The 22,876-nt window shown below is 34.7% G+C and overlaps 1 protein-coding gene across 5 annotated transcripts in view; it reads left to right on the top strand.

The window, feature by feature from the left end:
- The window catches only part of CCDC178 (coiled-coil domain containing 178), a 427,466-nt gene that overhangs the window by 106,268 nt on the left and 298,322 nt on the right, over positions 1 to 22,876 (top strand). For all 5 annotated transcript variants that reach the window (XM_032859669.1, XM_032859672.1, XM_032859673.1 and 2 more), the window contains 2 exons: positions 17,468 to 17,563; positions 17,715 to 17,851. In XM_032859669.1, coding sequence (XP_032715560.1) covers positions 17,468 to 17,563; positions 17,715 to 17,851 — 233 coding nt within the window. The remainder of the gene's footprint in view (positions 1 to 17,467; positions 17,564 to 17,714; positions 17,852 to 22,876) is intronic.

Raw genomic sequence — 22,876 nt, forward strand, 5'->3', positions numbered from 1 at the left:
ACAAAAAAAAGAAAACCAATAATGAAAAAAATATAAAAAGGAAAAAATATATATATATTAGATAAACTAGTTAAAAAACGTTAAAAAAGAAAAGGGTAAAAGTTTAAAAAAATTTAGCAGAAGAAGAGAAAAAAATTGAAAAAGAAAAAAAAATTAAATTAACTGCAAGGCTAAAGAATCATGGGGAGAAAGCCATGAGTTCCGTGCTTTGCTTTCTCCTCCTCTGGAATTCCGCTGCTCTCCTTGGTATTGAAACTGCACTCCTCGTAAGTGAACTTGGTCCTGGCTGGGTTTCTTGTTGATCTTCTGGGGGAGGGGCCTGTTGTAGTGATTTTCAAGTGTCTTTGCCCCAGGCGGAGTCGCACCGCCCTTACCAGGGGCCGGGCTGAGTAATCCGCTCGGGTTTGCTTTCGGGAGCTTTTGTTCCCTGAGCGCTTTCCGTAGAGTCCGGAGGACGGGAAGGAAGATGGCGGCCTCCCAGTCTCCGGCCCGGAGGAGCCGAGAGCTCGGGGTCCCACTCCTCAGTGCGCCCTCAGGGAACAGCGTCCAATTACTCCCGTCTACCTGGCCTCCGGCCGCGCTCCGAGCTCACCGAGCCTGCGACCGGTTCAAGGTAAGCCCGAGCTGTGAGCTCACTCCTCGGCTCCGTCTCTGTAGCCGGCTTCCCCGTTCTAATACCTGCGAGCTCTGCGACACTCAGACACCCCGATCCTTCTGTGACCCTGCGGGACCTGAGGCCACACTGGCCCCGCGTGGGCTTCACCCCAGTTAAGCCTCTGGAGCGATGTCCCTCAGCGGAACAGACTTTTAAAAGTCCCGATTTTGTGCTCCGTTGCTCCGCCGCTTGCCGGGAGCCGGCCCCTCCCCCCGCGGTCTATCTTCCCGTCGCTTTGGATTCACTTCTCCGCCAGTCCTACCTTTCAGCAAGTGGTTGATTTTCTGTTTCTAGAATTGCTGTTCTTCTTCTCTTCGATCTCCCGTTGGATTTGTAGGTGTTTGCAATCTTTAGATAAGCTATCTAGCTGATCTCCCACAACCTGAAGTAGTCTCAGCTGCTACTTCTCCACCATCTTGACTCCTCCCTAAAGATTTTATTTATTTGACAGAGAGAGACACAGTGAGAGGGGGAACACAAGCAGGGGGAATGGGAGAGGGAGAGGCAGTCTGTTTTCTGAACAGGGAGCCTGATTTGGGCCTGGTTCCCAGGACGCCCCAAGAATATCATTGTTGATAAAATATCTTCAAAAATGGAAAATTTGGGGTGCCTGGGTGCCTCAGTGGGTTAAGCCTCTGCCTTTGGCTCAGGTCACGATCTCGGGGTCCTGGGATCAAGCCCCGCCTTGGGCACTCTGCTCGACGGGGAGCCTGCTTCCCTCTCTCTCTGCCTGCTTCTCTACCTACTTGTGATCTCTCTCCCTGTCAAATAAATAAATAAATAATCTTTTTTAAAAAATGGAAAATTTATTCACTAATCTTACAAACAATCAGTTTTTTATTTCTTTGATCATCTCTAAAATGGCAAGTATGGCCTTTCCTAACAAAAATGTTATTTTTAATGAGATATTATGAATATATTTTATAATGTTAGTAATATTTTTCAATTATAGTAATCATTTGGGGACTATCATATTTTCTGGGGAAGACCAGAACATGATGAAGTTTAGATATATTTTTTTCCTGCATTTTGCTCATCATAAAAACCTTTAAGCTAGGTTTTTAAGGAGCGCACGTTAAGCACTCAATTAAAAGCATTGTGCATCACTTCCACGCATTATTTTTTGGTATGCAGTTGAAACTTCTAGCTCAAGAGAAAAGTAAAAGATTTGTGCTGCCTAATTGCACATACAACCTAACTGATTTTTTAAAATTTCAAGGCATATCATGCTTCCAATTTAGTCTTTGCTTCATTAACATACACTCTTTTCTAATTTGTGTTGGAATTGTATCTATGAAAACACATTTTTCCTTCTCATGTCTACAAACAGTAGCTTTTGTAGGCCAAAAAAATCTTGAAATTGGTTAAGTACCTTAAAAATATTGTCAAAATAAAATTATTTTTAAATGTTGAATTACAGATTTTCTATAAATTCTTATCTCATGTTTTCTTTGAAGTCTACTGCTACTATAGTTCAGCATTTTTTTAGAACATAATTTCATCTTCTGCAACTCTTAGCTTCTTGTGATATTAAAAAAAAGCCATCTGTATTTCATTTTATCCAGTTATTTCATTAGATAATAAAAATGGTTTTTAAAAATGTCTAAATCCTTTGTGATTTTCATATTTTACTCACCAGTGGCAGGTACACAGAACTTAAAAAAAAATCAGATTGTAGATAAGGATTGTAGATAAATGAATTGCTTTTGTATATATACCTATGGTTTCATTTTTGGATATTGATTTTGTTAGTAGAAATTTGTTTTATTACTACCTTATTGGTCTCTGTACTATATAGTATAAATCCCGATACTACAAAACATCCCACAAATTCTTTTTGACTCATCGTTTACCTTAAAATCTTTTTAAGAAATTTATTTCTTAAAAAAAGGTAGGCCAATGATTATTACTAATCATATGCATATTTATTACTGTCACCAACTAAGAAACTAGAGAGGCAGAGTAAATTCTCCATGGACTCAAAGCTGTTAAGTGGTAGAGCCAGACTACAAACTACAATGCAATTCTTTCATTATAACATATTCAATATAATAATATGGATAAAATGTGATAATGTATATAAAAGTACATATTGCTAATTTTTTCATCATAAGATTTCAATTTCAGTGTAGCATATTTCTAAAATATTTTAAAATTCTTTGAAATTGACTTTATTTTCTTTCTTATTTTAAAGAAGTGTTTAATGTTGTCTAAATATTTATTTCAAATATATGCTCATTATCATGTTAAAGACTTAAAAAATATATGCAGGTTATAAAAATTGTTTACAGGAATAGATGTTGCTTTGTGAGCATCTGTGAAGATTTTAAAGAGTTTCTCATTTGACCTATTGAAGTGATGTATTATATTAATATTAAATCTTTTTTAAATTCTTGAGATGACTCTGCTTGGTTATGGTTTATTGTTCCTTTAATTTACTGCTGAGTTTGATTTGCAAGTATTTTATTTAAGATTTTGCATCCATATTCATAAGTTAGTCTGTATTCCAGTGTTCTTAATTTGTGCTATATTTGATAGATTTTCTTATCAGGATTATACTAGCTTTAAAAAATGAGTTGTGAAGCTTTTCTTACTTTCTTATTACCTGAGGAATTAATATGGATTTAAATAACTTTTTCTTAAAAGTTTGATAAAACCCTTTAGTTGAAAATATAACTCTGGTGTTTTTATATTTTTTAATTGTTTGAATTATTATTTTATTTGTCATGGACAGTTGTTTTATTTCATCACATGATTGGTCATACCAGGTTATATAGGTTTCTTCTTAAGGTTAATTTACAAATTTTAATGGCCCTAGAAATAATCCAAGTGGATTAATATTTTGAAATTACTATGATATGATATAGAATGCTCTCTTATACTTCTGGGTATCTCTTATTTCTAACTAATTTCTAATTTCACTTTTTAAGTTAGATTTTCAAATTTTTATAAATGGAATAGAAAAAAAGAGGTGGTCCTTAGATTTCATACTTCCACAGTTTCCAGCTTCTAAAATAGTAATGTATGCTCTTACAGTTACAGTTTATTTTCTTATTCCTTTAGGCTTATTCTATTCCTTTTTACCTTTCACTTCTTTGTTTCCAATGCTTAATGTTTTTGTTTTTGTTTTTAAATCTTTCTCAAAGAGCTACAGTTGCATTTCTTGTTACATTTTGAAGCAAAATTTCTTAAAAGAATTTTCTGTTTTCACTCAGATTTCTCAACTGCATTCCCCCTTCAAATGATTTCCAGTCAGTTTTAACTACCACACTACACTGAAACTACTTATAAGGGATCCTATTTTCTTTCTTACAACCCTTTGAAAATCTGGTAGGATTCATTACACGTAACTATTAGCTAACATTTCTTTAAGGCACTTTTTAAATAGCAAAAATATTTAATTGGCATGCTTCAGAGTTTAGAATATACTCATATGAGTAGAAGAAAATATTGATCTATGACTTCACTATCCAGACGCGGTCTCTGCTAATTTTGTTGTGCATAAACAGGCATTGTGCTATAATTAAAAACTGTATTTTCATATGCATACAGTAATTGATGACATGTTTCTTCTTAGATAAAAACTTATTCAAAATTATCTTATATTTTACAATGTAATTTTAATAATTGAGAAATTTTAGACCTTTATTATAGAATGTTTAGGATGTTTTCAGTTTTTAAGCATTATAATCAAAACTATGGTATTTCTAAAACTTAAATATTACGTAACTACTCATTTTAACAAAATAATACTGTGATGGAAAAATAATGAAAGTTGCACTATCGTGTAGTATTAGAGGTTCAAGCCAGAATCCTATGCCATGTATTTTTGGTAGAGCTTGAATGATTGCCTGCATTTTTACATTTTCCAAAATTAATTTTTAACAATAATATTTCCATTAATTCAATTTCTTGGCTTTAATATCATTAATCTTATAGAGCTGTTGTCCACGGGAACTTGTATGGCAGCTGCTCACAATTTAAGATCTGGGTTTATACTATTTTTACATTTTACCTTATGTTATACCTTTAAATGTTGTTGATGTTACACATTGTTTCTTTAAATCTAAAAGAATTTTAGCCATCAGTTTAAACATAATCATACCGCCTCTCAGAGCAGTACACGTTGTATTATATTTGTGCTTGTTCAGGGAGGAAGGAGAAGAGAGCACAAAGGGCTTACTACCAGTATGTTTATAGTTAGGCAGGATTAACCATTGTCCCGTATGTCTACATTTTGTTTTACTTAGCGGTGTATATGTTATTTAAAGGACAAATGAGTCCTATTTACAACATCTCATCCTTCTAGATGTTAAAAAGGTTTCCAGTTTATGAGAAAGTAGTTAGTAAACATTGTGTACACAGTGTTTAAATTTACAGAAAAGATTGTTCTGCAAACAGCTACAAGTGATATTGTTAAAATCCCCTGTAAGCATCACAGATACTTATGCTTTCTCCTGGGTTGGTAGAGATGGGAAGACAGAAGATTCTAGGTCAGAATGTTCCTTCAGTGCTGCTGTGTGTAAAGTGGGCAAACTTCAAATAAATCCTTACTTGAAACATCTAGTCTTCTAGATGTTAAAAGTGCACATATGTTAAAGGTAGAGAGTTAAAGTAACACCCTTTAAGTATTCTGTTAATTCATAAGAATGGTTGTATTTTGGGAATGGGATTGTTAAACTTGATGTCTTGGAGAGTCTGTTGACTGTTCACTGGATGGCAGGGCATGGGGTGGGCAAGGAAGGGAGTGAAGAGAGGAGCGTGTGTGCCCATGAGTCCTTAGCCAAGTTCAGATGGTCTCATAACCATTCTTCTGTAAGGACACTGTAGTTAACACTGCTGTGTATTAAAGGATAAACAAGTCCTAATGTACAAAGTATATAAAAAGTAGGAGTGGTAAAATAGTCCTGTTGTAATAAATGTCCTTTTGTTCGTTTTTAGGAAGGACTATTCTGTTCTGTCTGTTAATCCACCTCTTGGAGATAGATGTATCCCTGTACTTAGTCATTGAAATGGTGGAGGGAGTAGAGGAAGGGTGAAGGGAAGGGCTTTTTACCACTATCTCTATATCTAGAAGACAGTTTTAAGTTACAATCATAGGTCTGTATATGGGTTTTTGTGAAGTACCTGTGTTTATTCTGGACAAGGTTCATTATTTGTAACATCTAAGTTTCTCAGATATCCTGAGGTGCAATGTATGATGAAATGTACGGCTAGTGAATTAACCAATTTACAAGTTTCTTTTTGTTATAATTGATAGGAAAGAAGCATCTTGAACATGGAATTGTTAAACTGTCTCTGAGAAATGTTTGGTAGGACTTACTGGGTTGGCAGCCCATGGCAGAAGGAAGTACAGAGGGAGAGATGTATGTGGGTGTGTTCATATTCACATTTAAATGATAACTGTTAATATGTGTACATCGCTTTTGTCTGCACTATAGGAAGGTACTAAGTGATTCAAGGCAACATACCTGCTTGCTAATAGTATAGATTGGATAATGAATTTGTTCAGAAGCATTATACTTTGTGTACTCTGTTACTCTCTGTCTCACTTTTAATTGAACATGAAGAGAATGCATTATTTTAATTGTAATTTTACCAATATCTTTATCTAGAGGGCTGTTGCCATTTTTGTCTTCCATGACATTTTTGTTACCAAGTAAGGCAGGCTTACATTTTCTTTCTTTCAGATTGAGTTGGTGTAGTGTATTTTAGGTTATCAAAATACTTGTAGTTTTGGGACTTTGAAATGGTAAATATTCATGTTATGTAAAAAAGCACAATACATAACTTTATGATCTTAATTACATTAAAATGCTTTGTTATATAGATACACACATGGGACCTAGAAGTCACACTGTAAACTGCATGTGATTACAGATTTGTTCTTTGCTTCTTGTATTTTGCAGTTTCATGTACATGTTAACTTTTAAAAAATACATTTAAAAAAAGCTACATACCAATTCTTCATGTTTTCTTATAAGTATAGAAGGTTTTTCCCTCCTCAATATCATTTGTCACTTAATTTACTAATTCTTTAAAATAAAAATTCCTAGACTTTGTCTTAAGCAAACATTATCTATGTTGTAAAAGAGAGAGATTCTGGAATTTTTACAATTGATTTGAGTGAAATGGAGAGCTAAGAAAAGTTATTCTCATAATAATTTTGTATGCATTTGGTGCCTTCTGATTAATTTTTAGATGAGATTACCCACTGGATTTCTTGTACTTCACAGTTCTCTTAGAGTAACTCTATATTAAGTACTATAAATATTGGTTACTTTCATTAGTATTCTTTATAATTCTTTAAAAGATTATTTATTTGACGGAGAGAGATCACAAGTAGGCAGAGAGGCAGGCAGAGAGAGAGGGAGAAGCAGGCTCCCTGCTGAGCAGAGAGCCCGACGCGGGGCTCAATCCCAGGACCCTTAGATTATGACCTGAGCCGAAGGCAGAGGCTTAACGCACTGAGCCACCCAGGTGCCCCCTCATTAGTATTCTTTCGATGATAAAAATGTTCTAAGGTTGTAAATTCAATCATTTTCTAGTTATAGAGGTGGTTTTATGTATGTTAGAAAACTATATTCTATGTAACTGCTAAAATTTAAGTTAATATATTTGCATATAATTTATAAATATTAATCAATTTTAATTGAAATTCTTTTTAAATTGAAGTGATTCACATATACCTTAATCTAGAAGGACACATAAGGCTATTGGTTCTTGACTATTTCAGCGTAACCAAAAATAGAGAAGTGATTATCTAAAAAATATTTTGGACATGTCCCCACTATCTAATGGAATACACACACAAACACAGATACATGCATACATACATGCATATGTACACATAAACATATGTATTCATACCTATGAATTATATGCATATATAGATGTGCATACATGCATATGTACATATATGTACATATATATGAATGCATGCATGCATCCCTGGTCTACATGGGAGACCCACATGTTGTGAATTTTATATCAGCAAAATACTAAAAGAGACTGACAGTGCATAATATAAAAGAAAGCCATTGGATCTCATGATTCTTCTGGAAAGAAGCAGGTTGATAAAATTGTTCACCTGCAAATTTGTGCTATTTTTCATGAAAAAGGAAGGATGATCCAAATAGTGAAACTAAGAGTCCTGAAGGTGGGACCAAGAATTGAGAGGGTAGATAAAATTCCAGAGGGTGCAGTTGAGAACTACAGAAGGTTATTCTTCCTCTTGGCTGAGGATAGAAAAATTCAGGGAAATGTAGCAGAAAGTAGAGTCAGAAACAGAGCATGAGAAGCACTCAACCAACCATTGCTGACTTTAAAATGGAGTGGACCATATAAAAAATGTGAAAAGAAAATGAATTCTGCCCACAGTCTTAATGAGATTAGCAGTGGCTCATTCCGTGGAGTCTCCGCAGAAGAGCCCAGGCCAGCTGAAACCATCATTTCAGCTTGTGAGATCTTAAACAGGGTGTTTATTTAACCCACTAGCATTCTGTTCTACAGAATCATGAGATAACAAATATGTATTATTTTAAGCCAGTAAGATGATACCATTCTATTTGTTCAGTTCTCTTTTTGTGTCTTAGAAAATTTTTCAAAAGGTTTCCTCATATAGGGTTTCCATATTTTTGATAAGTTTATCCCTAATTAGTTATTTTGTTGCATGTTAATTGGGGATTTTCTCTTTCATTAATTCTTATTCCAGGTTATATTTAGGTATATAAAATCAATAATGCTAATTCATATTTTACTAATTTACTGATTTTAAAAATATTTATGACAGTTTAATCATTGTTTATTTTGGATTTTCCAAGAGTGCTATTGTTTCAACTTTAAATACAGATATTATTATCCCTTCATTATTTTTATGTCTTTTAAAAGTTATCTCTTATCTGATTACATTGGTTAATGTATCCAGTACCGTGTTAAATTGTAGTAGAGATCATTGGCATCCTTGCTATGTTCTTCTCTTGATGGGATTGATGCTAGTTTTTTCCCTTAAGTAAGAGTCTGACATTAGGAGTCAAAATATATTTTGTCATGTTAAGAAAATATTGGTTTCAATTTATTGAGTATTTTTTTAATTGGGGACAGGTGTCAGATTTTGTCAAGGTTCTCTTTTGCACCTAGGGAAATACTTATATATTTTCTCTTATCTGTATAATATCCATATAAAGTTAGTGAATTGTATTGATGGGTTTCCTAATGTTGAGCCTTGCATTATTGTAATAAATCTTATTTGGTTGTAATATCTCTCACCCTTATCTTAGACACATCTTAATTTTCTTTTTTGTCTTCACCATTCAACCAGAGCATCACTGATTTAGGTCAATAGTGATTTCCATATTGCTAACTCTGATCATTGTTTCTTTGTCCTTATTTTAATTAACTTATATGTAGCACTTAGCCAAACTGATTATACCCTATCTCTGGAAACTTTTTCTCTTGGTTTCGAACACGCACTCTTCTTATTTTTCTTTACTCTTCTGGAAAGTTGCTCTCAGTTTCCTTTGCTGGTTTCTCTATATTTCCCCAACTGCACAAACATTTGAGACTCTTAGGTCTTTGTCTTTTAGAATAAGCTTTATGTATATGTAATTAACAACTCAAATCCACTTAGTTGTCTAGTTGGTATCTCAAGCTTACCTTCTCCAAAATTGAACTTTAGATATCCAACCTGCAGTTTTTTCTGTTCCAGTTTATGACACTCAGTCCTTCTAGTTTTTCAGACCAAGATAGTTGAAATACACATTGGAACTCTGTATTAATTTATGTTGAAAATTGCTAGGCAAAAAAAAAAAAAACAACCCTCTGTTCAGTTTTAGTAGCTAATGCCAAAAAATTTTTCCAAGATAGTTACACATTTTTTTCTACTCAGTCCATTATGTATGAGAGTTCCAGCCTCAGATGAACACGATCCTCTAATATTGTCTCTTATTTATTTTTAATTATAATTCTTTTGTAGGATTTATCCCACTATGGTTTTAAATTTTCATTTCTCTGATTAGTAAGGCTGAGAATTTTTTTTTTTTTAAAGATTTTATTTATTTATTTGACAGACAGAGATCACAAGTAGGCAGAGAGGCAGGCAGAGAGAGAGAGAGGGAGAAGCAGGCTTCCCGCTGAGCAGAGAGCCCGATGCGGGGCTCGATCCCAGGACTCTGGGATCATGACCTGAGCCGAAGGCAGAGGCTTTAACCCACTGAGCCACCCAGGCGCCCCAAGGCTGAGAATTTTTAAAGCACTTTATTTAGAATGTTATTTTAGAGGCTGTCACAGAGACTCAGACTCACATTTTGCCTCCACTTTCCAGTTGTGACCTGCACGTTATACCCTTTTGAGATTGAGTTTTCTCATTTGAACAACTAGGTATATGTTAATTTTGTATGTTAAAAATCTGCAAGAGAGGGATTTAGAGGTTAACATGTTGATTAAAGGAGAATACATATAAAGGGTACCATACATTTAGAAAAACATTTTATTCTTTACATGATTTTAATAATTTTAAATACTGATATTTTCTGTTCAAACTTAATCCTTCATTTAATACACATGTCTAAAACATTGCCAATTATGAATCCCTTATATTACTAATTATTTAAAATATATATGTTCTCTTTTCAGTGGTGTAGTATGCAGAAAGTTTTCCCACCTTGTTGTTTTCATTATTTTTATTTTCAGTTGTCCTCAGTAATTTCCACTCTCTTAATGACTCACCCAATTTATAAAACAGTGAGATTGTGTAGACTAGGTGCTGCATTTCTTTATTTAATTTTCTTGTAAATGTTATTAAGTAACATGTTCATCTAGGCAAATGGTATAAATAAAAAGATACAAAGGTTTAGCTATCAGTTGTAATACCTATTTTCTTCCCATTTCTGATCTTGCATGAAGTAGCCTGGTTACCAACACAGTATGTCATCTTGCACATATTTTTTCTATCCTCCTATAAATATATGATTGTATCTGTTTGTACAATTTACTATTTGATTTTTAATTTAAAAAGGGTTTTTCCCTATATACACATTTAGTAAACTTGCTCTTTTACTTAAAAATACATTGTGATATTCCTCATGATAATTAGATAAAAGTCTAATATACTTTTTTAAAGAATATTTTGTTTATTTATTTATTAGGCAGATGGGGAAGGAGAGAAAGAGAGAGAGAGTCTCAGGCAGACTTCACACTGAGCACCGAGGCTGAGGCAGGTTTTCATCTCACCACTCTGAGATCATGACCTGAGCCAAAACCAGAGTCAGGCATATTTAACAGACTGAGCCATCCCGGCTCTCTTAATGTACTTTTTTAATGGTACAAATGGTATGTGTTATTAATTGCCATCATATCAGTCGGAGTACAGTGCAGAAAACAGAAATCACTCTGTTTTGGGCAGGAAGGGATTTAGAGATTTCAACTAGTTTACAAAGCTGGCCAAGAGAGCTGTAGGCTGGACTTCAGGAGGTTTTCCAAATTGACCAGTAGAGGAACTATGACATCTGGGGCTGCTTCTGAACCTGTATTGAGTGTATGCCTGCTCCTTGGATTGGAAAGCTGGGATTGGGAAGTTGTAGCCCCTGCTGCTTGATGCTACAGTGCTGCAGCACCCACAGCTAGTGGGTAGACACTAAAACACAACTATACAATATTCACACCTCACCATCTTACTTGCCAACAGAAAACTAACAAAACTAAACTTAAAGAAAGCAACCAAGAATCAGGAAGATGCCTTTTACCTCAATTTTACTATCCATAGTATGTGTAACTGTATCTCCTATTGGCCGAAACTAATTTACATGAATGCTTTCACAAATAAGAGTAGAAACTGCCTCCTGGACTTCCTGTCTTCTTTTCTGTTCTTTGTCCTGGGCTCTGATACACAAGGAAGCACATTAGTAGGAAGTTGCAAAGGAGGTTCATTGAGCCATTAATTACACTTTATTCACCTCAACCAAAAACCATAAGATACCTTGGAATAAACCTAACCAAAGGTAAATAATCTATACTTTAGGAACTACAGAACACTCATGAAAGAAATCTAAGAAGACAAAAAAAGATGGAAAAACATTCCCTGCTCATGGATTGGAAGAATAAACATTGTTAAAATGTCTATGCTGCCCAGAGCAATCTATACTTTCAATGCCATCCCAATCAAAAGACCATCGGCATTTTTCAAAGTGCTGGAACATAAATCCTAAAATTTGTATGGAACCAGAAAAGACCCCGAGTCACCAAGGAAATGTTGAAAAAGAAAAAGCTGGGGACATCATGTTGTCTAATTTCAAGCTATATTACAAAGCTGTCATCACCAAGACAGCATGGTACTGGCACAGAAACAGACACACAGTCCAATGGCATAGAATAGAGAGCCCATATATGGACCCTCAACTCTATGGTGGAGTAATCTTCAACAAAGCAGGAAAAAATATCCAATGGAAAAAAGACAGTCTCTTTAATAAATGATGCTGGGAAGACTGGATAGCAATATACGGAAGAATGAAACTCGACCATTCTCTTACACTATACATAAAGATAAACTCAAAAGGGATGAAAGAACTCAGTGTGAGACAGGAATCCATCAAAATCCTAGAGGAGAACCTAGGAAGTAACCTATTTTACATCAGCCACTGGCATCTTTCAAGACATGATGCCAAAAGCAAGGAAAGCAAAAGCAAAAATGAACTTTTGGGACTTTGTCAAGATAAAAAGCTTCTACACACCAAAGGAAACAGTCAACAAAACAAAGAGGCAACTTACAGAATGGGAGAAGATATTTGCAAATGACAGTACAGACAAAGGGCTGATATCTAAGATCTATAAAGAACTTCCCAAACTCAACACCCAAAAAGCCAATAATCCAAAAATGGGCATAAGACATGAACAGACACTTCTCCAATGAAGACATACAAGTGGCGAACAGACACATGAAATAGTGTTCATCATCATTAGACATCAGGGAAATTAAAATCAAAACCACATTGCTTACACCAGTTAGAATGACAAAAATTGACAAGGCAAGAAATAACAAATGTTGGAGAGGCTGTGGAGAAAGGGGAACCCTCTTACACTGTTGGTGGGAATGCAAGTTGGTACAGCCACTTTGGAAAACAGTGTGGAAGTTCCTCAAAAAATTAAAAAAGAGAGTTACCGTATGATCCAGCAGTTTCAGTACCAGGTATTTACCCCAAAGATACAGATGTAGTGAAAAGAAGCGTCATCTGTATCCCAATGTTCATAGCAGCAATGTCCACAATAGCCAAACTGTGGAAAGAGCCGAGATGCCCTTCAACAGATGAATGGGTAAAGGAGATGTGGTCCACATATACAATGGAATATTACTCAACCATCAGAAAGGGTGAATCCCCAACTTTTGCATCAACATGGATGGGACTGGAGGAGATAACGCTAAGTGGAATAAGTCAAGCAGAGAAGTCACTTATCATATAGTTTCACCTATTCGTGGAACATAAGGAATAGCATAGAGGACATTAGGAGAAGGAAGGGAAAAATGAAGGGGGGGAAATCGGAGGGGGATATGAACCAGGAGATGCTATGGACTCCAGGAAACAAACTAAGGGTTTTAGAGGGGATGTCGGTGGGGAGATGGGTTAACCCGGTGATGGGTATTAAGGAGGGCATGGATTGCATAGAGCATTGGGTGTTACACAAACAATCATGGAACACTACATCAAAAACTAACAATAGATGTACAGTATGGTGACTTAACATAATAAAAAATAACACTACGCCTTACTCAATTATTTACCTTTCAAATAAATTCAGAATGAAACAGTTATTAGCCACTACTAACAATCTTAAATATTAATAACTTTATGTGTACTGTTTTTATGTGCTGATTCCTGGTATGTGCCAAATTCTCAAAATTTGGATTGTTGTGTCAGACAAAACTAAGTGTATTTTTCAAGATAGATATTATTGAAATGCATTCTGAAAATTTGGTATGTATATTGTACATATGTATGTGTATGTGAACAATATAAATGTCTGATTTCTCACTTTTCCCAACACATAGGTGTTTTAAAATCAAAGCAACTTGATTGTTGGGTAAAGTAGTATTGGATTAATTTTCATTTCCTGCCTGGGAGTGAAGTAAATTCATTTTTATTTTCTTTTAATTAGCCATTCACATTTCCTCTTCTTTTACTTGCAAAGATTACTATTCATGACATAACATATAATTTTAGATATTCCAGTGATGAGCATTTTCAAAGTTATGTGTATATTATCATTTATATTAAGAAAGCATTTAGCACACAATGATTCCATGTGTGATTCCAGGGACTTTATTGCTTAGGGCAGGGGTAAAATAATAGTACTTATTCAAAAATTGCAGGATTGAAGAATTATACTGTAGTAGTTAAGGTGTGCTCATAAGCATTTCATAATTTCACTTCCTGAGCCTGCCAACAAACACCTATCAGTGGCATGGTAATACAGATCATTAATTTTGACCTTAAGGCACTGAATTTTCACTTTAATGCCCTGGAAAATCTACTTCTAAAAGATTTATGATTGTTTGGCATATGAAATATGTATAATTTTAGGCATCAGAGCTACCACATCTGATCTGGAAAGCACATTAGAAACTGGTTTGGGATATATTTATGATTTTTGTACTTCTGTACTTTTATTTAGTCCTAGATAAATGGTTGAAAACACAGATGTTTGGGACACCTGAGTGGCTCATTCGGTCAAGCCTCCACAACTTGATTTTGGCTCAAGTCCTGATCTCAGAGTCCTGAGATCGCTCTGAGATCTATTCTGTGCATGGAGCCTGCTTAAGATTCTCTCTCATTCCCTCTCCCTTTGCCCATCTCCCCCTGCTCAGGGATGCATGTTCTCTCTCTTGCTTTTTCTCTAAAAAAAAAAAAAAAAAAAAAAGTTATGGATGTTTTAAGTGTAGAAATAAAGATACTAGTGAAGAATGTAATAGAATCAGTTACATGTCTTTAGATAGGTATGAAAACCAAATTAAAACATTTCCTAAAAGTCCTTTACTAATGTTTACAAGCAGCAAAGAAAAATTAGTGTGGAAAGAATTTTATTTTTGTTAGATTTTTGGATTTTATGAACTGGTGAAGAAAAATCTACTTTATTATGTATTCTAAGATTAGTCACAATGGTCATAATTATTAAATAATCCATGATTGTCATGTTGAAGCACAAAAATTAGGGAGCCTATCAAAATGTTAGAATAGACGGATGCTCAAGTGTATGTACAGAGTGACACAGAATGAAAATGCTGAGACTTTAGAATTATGTTTTTAGCATTACAGTTAACTTCAGAGTCCAGATCTGCTGAAGCAGTTAGTAAGACGTTTATCAAGCCTGCTACCAGGTGACTGGGAGTTTCAAGGATATAACAAAATGATTCATTAAATGCCTATGTCAAATAACAATTCGTCTTTTACTTATAGAGATAACCAAATATGTAAAGAAGTAATTATTTCTAGTATAAAAGTTGTTATCATTCACTGCAAAATGATGAATTTATGCATAGTGAATTCTTTGCTACTGTGTATAGATAAAGAAAATACAAATGTATTGATGACTTCTTGACTTCTTGAGAAACAGTGGTAAGTCCTGAAATCCATGTTTTTGATTAAGCACATATGATGCTAATGCCATAGGCAGATGAAAGAAAATAACTAGTTATATATATTCAAAAAATTGTCAAGAAAGGCAAATCCACCCACTATTATACTCTTGAATAGTCATTTTCAAGCCATTGCAAAAATGAAATTGAACTTTTAAAATTATTAATCAAATTAGTTAAAACCACCAAATACTCATATGTGCTCTCAGATTTGTAAATGAATGTTCAACCCTTATTCTTTAATATGTGCTTTTTAAGAAACTCACTTCCTATTAATTTATAAAAAGAGCTTCAAGTATTCCTTGGTGAAAAATTCAGGCTTCTGGATTACTTTATGGCTGAGAACTACATTAAAAATTAGAACATTTATAAAGGTATTTTCTCATTCAAAACTTAAAATGTCCTAATAGAATTCTAATAGGTGAAACACATTAAAGAAAAAAATCCAGCAAAATTAAAGCCATAGAACAAACCTTTTAATTATGTCAAGGAGGAAATGTCTCATTGTCTGAGTAATTTGGTTACAACTTTAAGGAATACACTCAAAATATGTTGCACTATCTAAAAATGCTTGACTGATAGTTTTATCTTGATTATTTCCCAACAATGGTATTAATAAGTGGGTAAGAAAGCTTGTACATCACTTAGTAATTGGACAGTTTCCAAAGAACAATTCTGGAAGATATTTCAAAGGCTTCTTGAAACTAAAAATTATAAAATACTTATTTCTATTTGGGTTAGAAATATAATGTTCAGTTAGATGGCAAACTTATTAAATATACAGGTAAATTTGTAATTCATTGAAATGCCCATCTTCAAAATACAACACCAATCCAAATATTCCTTTAATTACTGATCATAATGCTAAGAAAAATATATTTAGTATTTTCTTAGTAAGTTGAAGAATTTAATACTAGTATTTTATTTTTAGATTATTTAATAAATTATTTTTATTTATTTTTAAAGTTGTTTCCCTTTATGGCATATGATATTGGATTTTTAACTTCCAATAATAGTAGTTTCCTTTTCTAAATGATTGTTTAAATAAACATGTGACTTGCCTTAAGAAAATTATTAAATGAATAGTAATACAGATGGTATGATATGTAATATGAGTAAAATAATAAAGAGGGTTCTGAAATGATTTGAGAAACTATGTCTTATTATTTCCTTTGTCATTAATTTTTGGATCTGTTGCCTCTTAACTATGTTGTTTCTTTCTAAAATTGTACAGTTCAGTGGTTTTTAGTATATTGATAAGTTAAACAACCATAATTGTAGAATAACTGACAGTGTATTCTATTAAACCTTTGCATGGCTTATCACTCTTTTCATGTGGGTCTTGATTTAAGCTTTTAAAACAGAATTTGTGTTTGCTTTATATAGGTCTTCCCTTTTATGTTTAATTATTCCCAGATATTTTTTATTTTTTGGCCAAAGTTTTTAAGTATTGTCACTATGTTTTTAAACAGATTATTACTGTTATGGTTAAAAGCTATTAATTTCCTTATGCTCATTTTACCAAAATCATACATTGTAGTTTAAAATAAAATCTTCTGGTTTTTCAAAGTGTTCAACTGTATCATCTAAAGTTGAGGGTGTATTGCCTATTCATATTCAACATTATAATAACTTTTGGTTTTATTATCCAATTGCATTTAGTTAAATTTTCCAAAACATGATTAATAATAATGGTGATAAGAGATAATCTAGTCTCATTATTGAGTTCAGTGGGCATGCATTTAGCATTTTATGGTTTGATATTTTTTCTTCTCTGTATTGTATTTGCATAGTTTTTCCTTGTACTAGCTTAAAAATTATTGAAACTAGATAGTGAATTTATCACATAGTTGTTCTCTAGAGTGTTGACCATATTCATGTTATTTTTTCTTTTAATTTTTTAATGTGATGAACTATGATTTAAATTTTCTAATTTTTATAAATTCTTACAATATAACTAAAATACATTCTATTTTATTCTGTTTAACTGAGCACTGTTAGACTTGATTTGCTATATTCTCTTCAGCATCTTGCATCAATTTTTATAAATGGCAACAACCTATGGTGTCATACTTTTTAATCAACATTTATTAAGTTATGATAAGTAGATAATTTGAAATATTTCTTACTTTAAAAAAGAATGGGAAGGCTCATAATTCATTTATTTTTCCCTCTATATTTTTTCTTAGGCTGATGATTTAAAAAAAAATTATGATCAACTATCCTGGAAGAAAAAAAGTTTTGAAAAGGAGTATCTGAGTGTACTTAATGATTATTATGCTGCAGTAAGTTGACCTTTCCCTCCTTCTCCCTAGAGTTCTATTCTCTATTCCTAAATACTAACTCATGCAAGTAAAAGTAATTTCATCATTACACATGTTTTTCTTTCTGAGATACAAGACATATATAAATGATTCTTTTATTCTTTTCTTCAAGAAAAAATCATGGGATATTGAGCTTTCTAATATTGCAAGAGACTTTTCAGATATTTCAATTGCAAATACTCAATTGACAGAAGAAAACAAAAAACTTGAAATTGATATTGAAACAGTGGCAGGTTTAATCAATGAAAGGTAATTATGCAAATATGATTTTCATTTTGATATACCATATCCAATATGTTAAGTATAATACATCTCTTCATTTTTGTTCTCCTGGGATGGTATGGTAGTTTTTGTAATTATCATTAGCTTAAATTTTGTTTACTTCTATTAGCTTTTTTTTTTTTTTTTTTGCATTGGAGTGGTGAAGCAGAGTGAGAGGGAGAGAGGGAATCTTAAGTAGGCTCCACTCCCAGGGCAGAACCTGACACGGGGCTTAACCTCACAACCCTGAGATCATGACCTGAGCTGAAATCAAGAGTCAGAGGCTTAACCAACTGAACTACCCAGGTGCCCCTAGATGTTGCTTGGTATTGCTCCTTAAATCACTCTGAATCCCTTTAGACGTTATCAAAATGGTGAAAAAATGATCTAATGAGTTTTATGCTCACTCCTATCACCTCCTTTTGACATATCCTCTTATACTCAAAGACACTTTAAAATTAAAATATGTTTAATTAAGCTTCTGCTGTCCTTGTCAACCCTCAATTCTTTTTAGCCACTACTAGTTTTCTTAGCTCAGAAACCTATGGTTTTCTTGCTTCCTTTTTCTATTTCAGTCCTCATATTCAACATGATCAGAACGAATGTTCCACATGCTAAATACGTTTTTATCTGTCTCACTACTCCACCAGCACTCTGGTACAAGCTATCATCATGTCTTGTGTGAATTTGCAGTGACTTCCAAAGCTAGTTTACTACAATCATTCTGCTCTCTTTCTAGCCCATTATCTACACTGTGGTAGGTACATTCTTTTTTCTCCTATCCTCCCTCCTTCCCTCCCTCTCTTTTCCTTTCTTCCTCCCTCCCTTCCTCTCTTTCCTTTCTTCCTTCTCCCCTCCCTCCCCCCGCTTTGCTTTGCTTTTCCTTCCTTCCCTTCCTTCCTTCCTTCCTTCCTTCCTTCCTTCCCATAAGTGTGATCCATTTCTCTTCAACCTGCATTAATGTTAACAGGAATAAAGGGACAAAAATGCCTCCTTAACCTTTCCTACTATGTCCCTGAATAGGTGGACATATCTGCCTGTGCAGTCTCATATCACACATGCTTTACCCTTATTATGTAGTTCAAATACAATGGCCCTACTTGATCTTCTCTTATTTGCCGTATTTTCCCCAGCCTACATGGCATTTTAAAAAAGATTTTAATTATTTATTTGACAGAGAGAGAGAGACAGCAAGAGAGGGAGCACAAGCAGGGGGAGTGTGAAAGGGAGAATCAGGCTTCCCACTGAGAGGGAGCCCAAGGTGGATCTCCATTCCAGGACTCTGGGATCATGACCTGAACTGAAAGTAGAGGCTTAAAGACTGAGCCACCCAGGCACCCCCCATGTGACATTTTTATGCTATTTCCTTTTCCTATGGTATTTTTCCTGTTCCTTCTTCCCAACATTTATCCTTAAGACAGTTTAAGAGTCAGTTCTGAGAAGCTTTTCATTGTCCAGTTAAATCCAGTTTATCTATTATATGTGTGTCTGGCACACCTACTTTTCTCCATTTCTCTTGCCATATTTGGAATTTTGTTTGTGTGAATATTTGACTTTTGTTCATTCCCTCAAAAAATGAGATCTATGAGGGCAGGCATAGGCCATGGCCATATTTTCTTGACCAGTGAATCCACATCTTCAAGCATAGTGCCTGATACATACTATGTTATCCAGTTAAGTACTGAAGGGAGGGAAGGAGGAAAGAAGGGAGAAGAGTAATGATGATATTTGGTGATTATGTAGGAAGATTGTTAAAATTTCTTATTGATCATTTTATCTTTGGAAATGGTAGAATGAAACATTTATAAGATTTATCTGTATGTTAAAAAATACTTTTATTATGTTCAATTAGCCAACAACCAGTATATCATTAGTTTTTGTGATGTAGTGTTCAGTGATTCTTTATTTTAACACCCAGTGCTTATCACAACATGTGCCCTCCTTAATACCCATCAACTGTTACCCCATCTCCCTACCCCCCTCCTTTTTGTAGTCCTCAGTTTGTTTCTCAGAGTCCGGAGTCTCTCATTGTCTCCCTTTCTGATTTCTTCCCATCCAGTTTTTCCCTCCCTTACCCTAATGTCCTCTGCTTTTTTAAAAGAGAACAAAAGGAGGCGCCTGGGTGGCTTCAGTGGGTTAAGCCTCTGCCTTAGGCTCAGGTCATGATCTTAGGGTCCTGGGATTGAGTCCTGCATTGGGGGCTCTCTACTCAGCAGGGAGCCTGCTTCCCCCCCTCTCTCTACTTGCTTCTCTGCCTAATTGTGATCTCTATCTGTCAAATACATAAATAAAATAAAAAAAAATTATTTTAAAAAAATAAAAGAGAACAAAAGGAACTATTTTCTAAAAGATAATTTAAAATTGCACTTTTTAATATTGCTATACTTTATTAAGAGAACCAGAGGAGAGAAAAAAAATTGAAGTTAATGAGAAGACGCCTCTGGAAGAAAAAAAGAGAGTGTGAGGTTAGCATTTATTAGATTATCCCACAGTAACACACAACCACCCCATCTTAGTGGTATGCAAGTATAAAAGTTCATTTCTCACTAGCATTGCAACTTAGCCCTGTCTATGCTTCATGTTATTTCTACTTCTTAGATTCAGGCTGAAGGATCAGATCCTTCTAGGGCACGTTGCTCTGGTAAGCACAAGTTCATTAGTGGGATCACTTGATAGCTCTTACAGTTTCTATCAGTAAATGGTAAGTGTTTCTTCTGCTCACACTCCATTGAACAAAGCAAGTCATATCGCCAAGCCCATGTCAACAGGGTGGTAATCTAATCTTCTTAAAAAGAGAGTGCATAATTGAGAGCACTGATACAATCTATCACATGTAAGGGGAATGTAACCCTGGTTAGAGGAAAGGATTTCTATCATATGCATTGTGCCTGTCCAGTTAATACCTTAGATATCATTTAATTACTTAACTTTTCCTTCAAATTTTTACTTGAAATTTAAAAAATAAATGGATGCTTTTAATAGCAGATTATGTAGTGCTCAACAGAGAATAAATGAAAGATTAGTGAAATGAAAGAGAGATAAAGGGATATGCAGGCAAGAAAAAGGTCTACCACATTTAAAAAAAAATTTTTAATTAATTAATTAATTTTTAAAATAAACATATGATGTATTTTTATCCCCAGGGGTACAGGTCTGTGAATCGCCAGGTTTACACATTTCAAGCTCTCACCATAGCACATACCCTCCCCAATGTCCATATCCCCACCACCCTCTCCCGTCCCCCCTCCCCCCAGCTACCCTCAGTTTGTTCTGTGAGATTAAGAGTCACTTATGGTTTGTCTCCCTCCCAATTCCATCTTCTTTCATTTTTTCTTTTCCTACCCCCCAACCCTCCCACATTGCATCTCCACTTCCTCATATCAGGAAGATCATATGATAGTTGTCTTTCTCTGATTGACTTATTTTGCTAAGCATAATACCCTCTAGTTCCATCCACGTCATCACAAATGGCAAGATTTCATTTCTTTTGATGGCTGCATAGTATTCCATTGTGTATATATACCACTTCTTCTTTATCCATTCATCTGTTGATGGACATCTAGGTTCTTTCCATAGTTTGGCTATTGTGGACATTGCTGCTATAAACATTTGGGTGCACATGCCCCTTCGGAGCACCACGCTTGTATCCTTAGGATATATACCCAGTAGTGCAATCGCTGGGTCATAGGGTAGCTCTATTTTCAGTTTTTTGAGGATCCTCCACACTGTTTTCCAGAGTGGTTGCACCAGCTTGCATTCCCACCAACAGTGTAGGAGGGTTCCCCTCTCTCCACATCCTCGCCAGCATCTGTCATTTCCTGACTTGTTAATTTTAGCCATTCTGACTGGTGTGTGAGGTGGTATCTCATTGAGGTTTTGATTTGTATTTCCCTGATGCTGAGTGATGTGGAGCATTTTTTCATGTGTCTGTTGGCCATCTGGATGTCTTCTTTGCAGAAATGTCTGTTCATGTTCTCTGCCCATTTCTTGATTGGATTATTTGTTCTTTGGGTCTTGAGTTTGATAAGTTCTTTATAGATTTTGGACACTAGGCCTTTATTTGATATGTCGTTTGCAAATATATTCTCCCATTCTGTCAGTTGTCTTTTGCTTTTGTTAACTGTTCCTTTGCTGTGCAAAAGCTTTTGATCTTGATGAAATCCCAATAGTTCATTTTTGCCCTTGCTTCTGTTGTCTTTGGCGATGTTCCTAGGAAGAAGTTCCTGTGGTTGAGGTCAGAGAGGTTGCTGCCTGTGTTCTCCTCAAGGATTTTGATGGATTCCTTTCTCACATTGAGGTCCTTCATCCATTTTGAGTCTATTCTCGTGTGTGGTGTAAGGAAATGGTCCAATTTCATTTTTCTGCATGTGGCTGTCCAATTTTCCCAACACCATTTGTTGAAGAGGCTGTCTTTTTTCCATTGGACATTACTTCCTGCTTTGTCGAAGATTAGTTGACCATAGAGTTGAGGGTCGATTTTTGGGCTCTCTATTCTGTTCCATTGATCTATGTATCTGTTTTTGTGCCAGTACCATACTGTCTTGATGATGGCAGCTTTGTAATAGAGCTTGAAGTCTGGAATTGTGATGCCACCAACTTTGGCTTTCTTTTTCAATATTCCTTTGGTTATTCGAGGTCTTTTCTGGTTCCATATAAATTTTAGGATTGTTTGTTCTATTTCTTTGAAAAAAATGAATGATATTTTGATAGGGATTGCATTAAATGTGTAGATTGCTTTAGGTAGAATAGCCATTTTCACAATATTTGTTCTTCCAATCCATGAGCATGGAACATTTTTCCATTTCTTTGTGTCTTCCTCAATTTCTTTCATGAGTACTTTATAGTTTTCTGAGTATAGATTCTTAGCCTCTTTGGTTAGATTTATTCCTAGGTATCTTATGGTTTTGGGTGCAATTGTAAATGGGACTGACTCCTTAATGTCTCTTTCTTCTGTCTTGTTGTTAGTGTAAAGAAATGCAACTGATTTCTGTGCATTGATTTTATATCCTGACA

This window comes from Lontra canadensis, unplaced genomic scaffold, assembly GCF_010015895.1.
Source record: "Lontra canadensis isolate GAN:19392208 unplaced genomic scaffold, GSC_riverotter_1.0 scaffold17, whole genome shotgun sequence".
Classification (NCBI taxonomy): Eukaryota; Metazoa; Chordata; class Mammalia; order Carnivora; family Mustelidae; genus Lontra; species Lontra canadensis.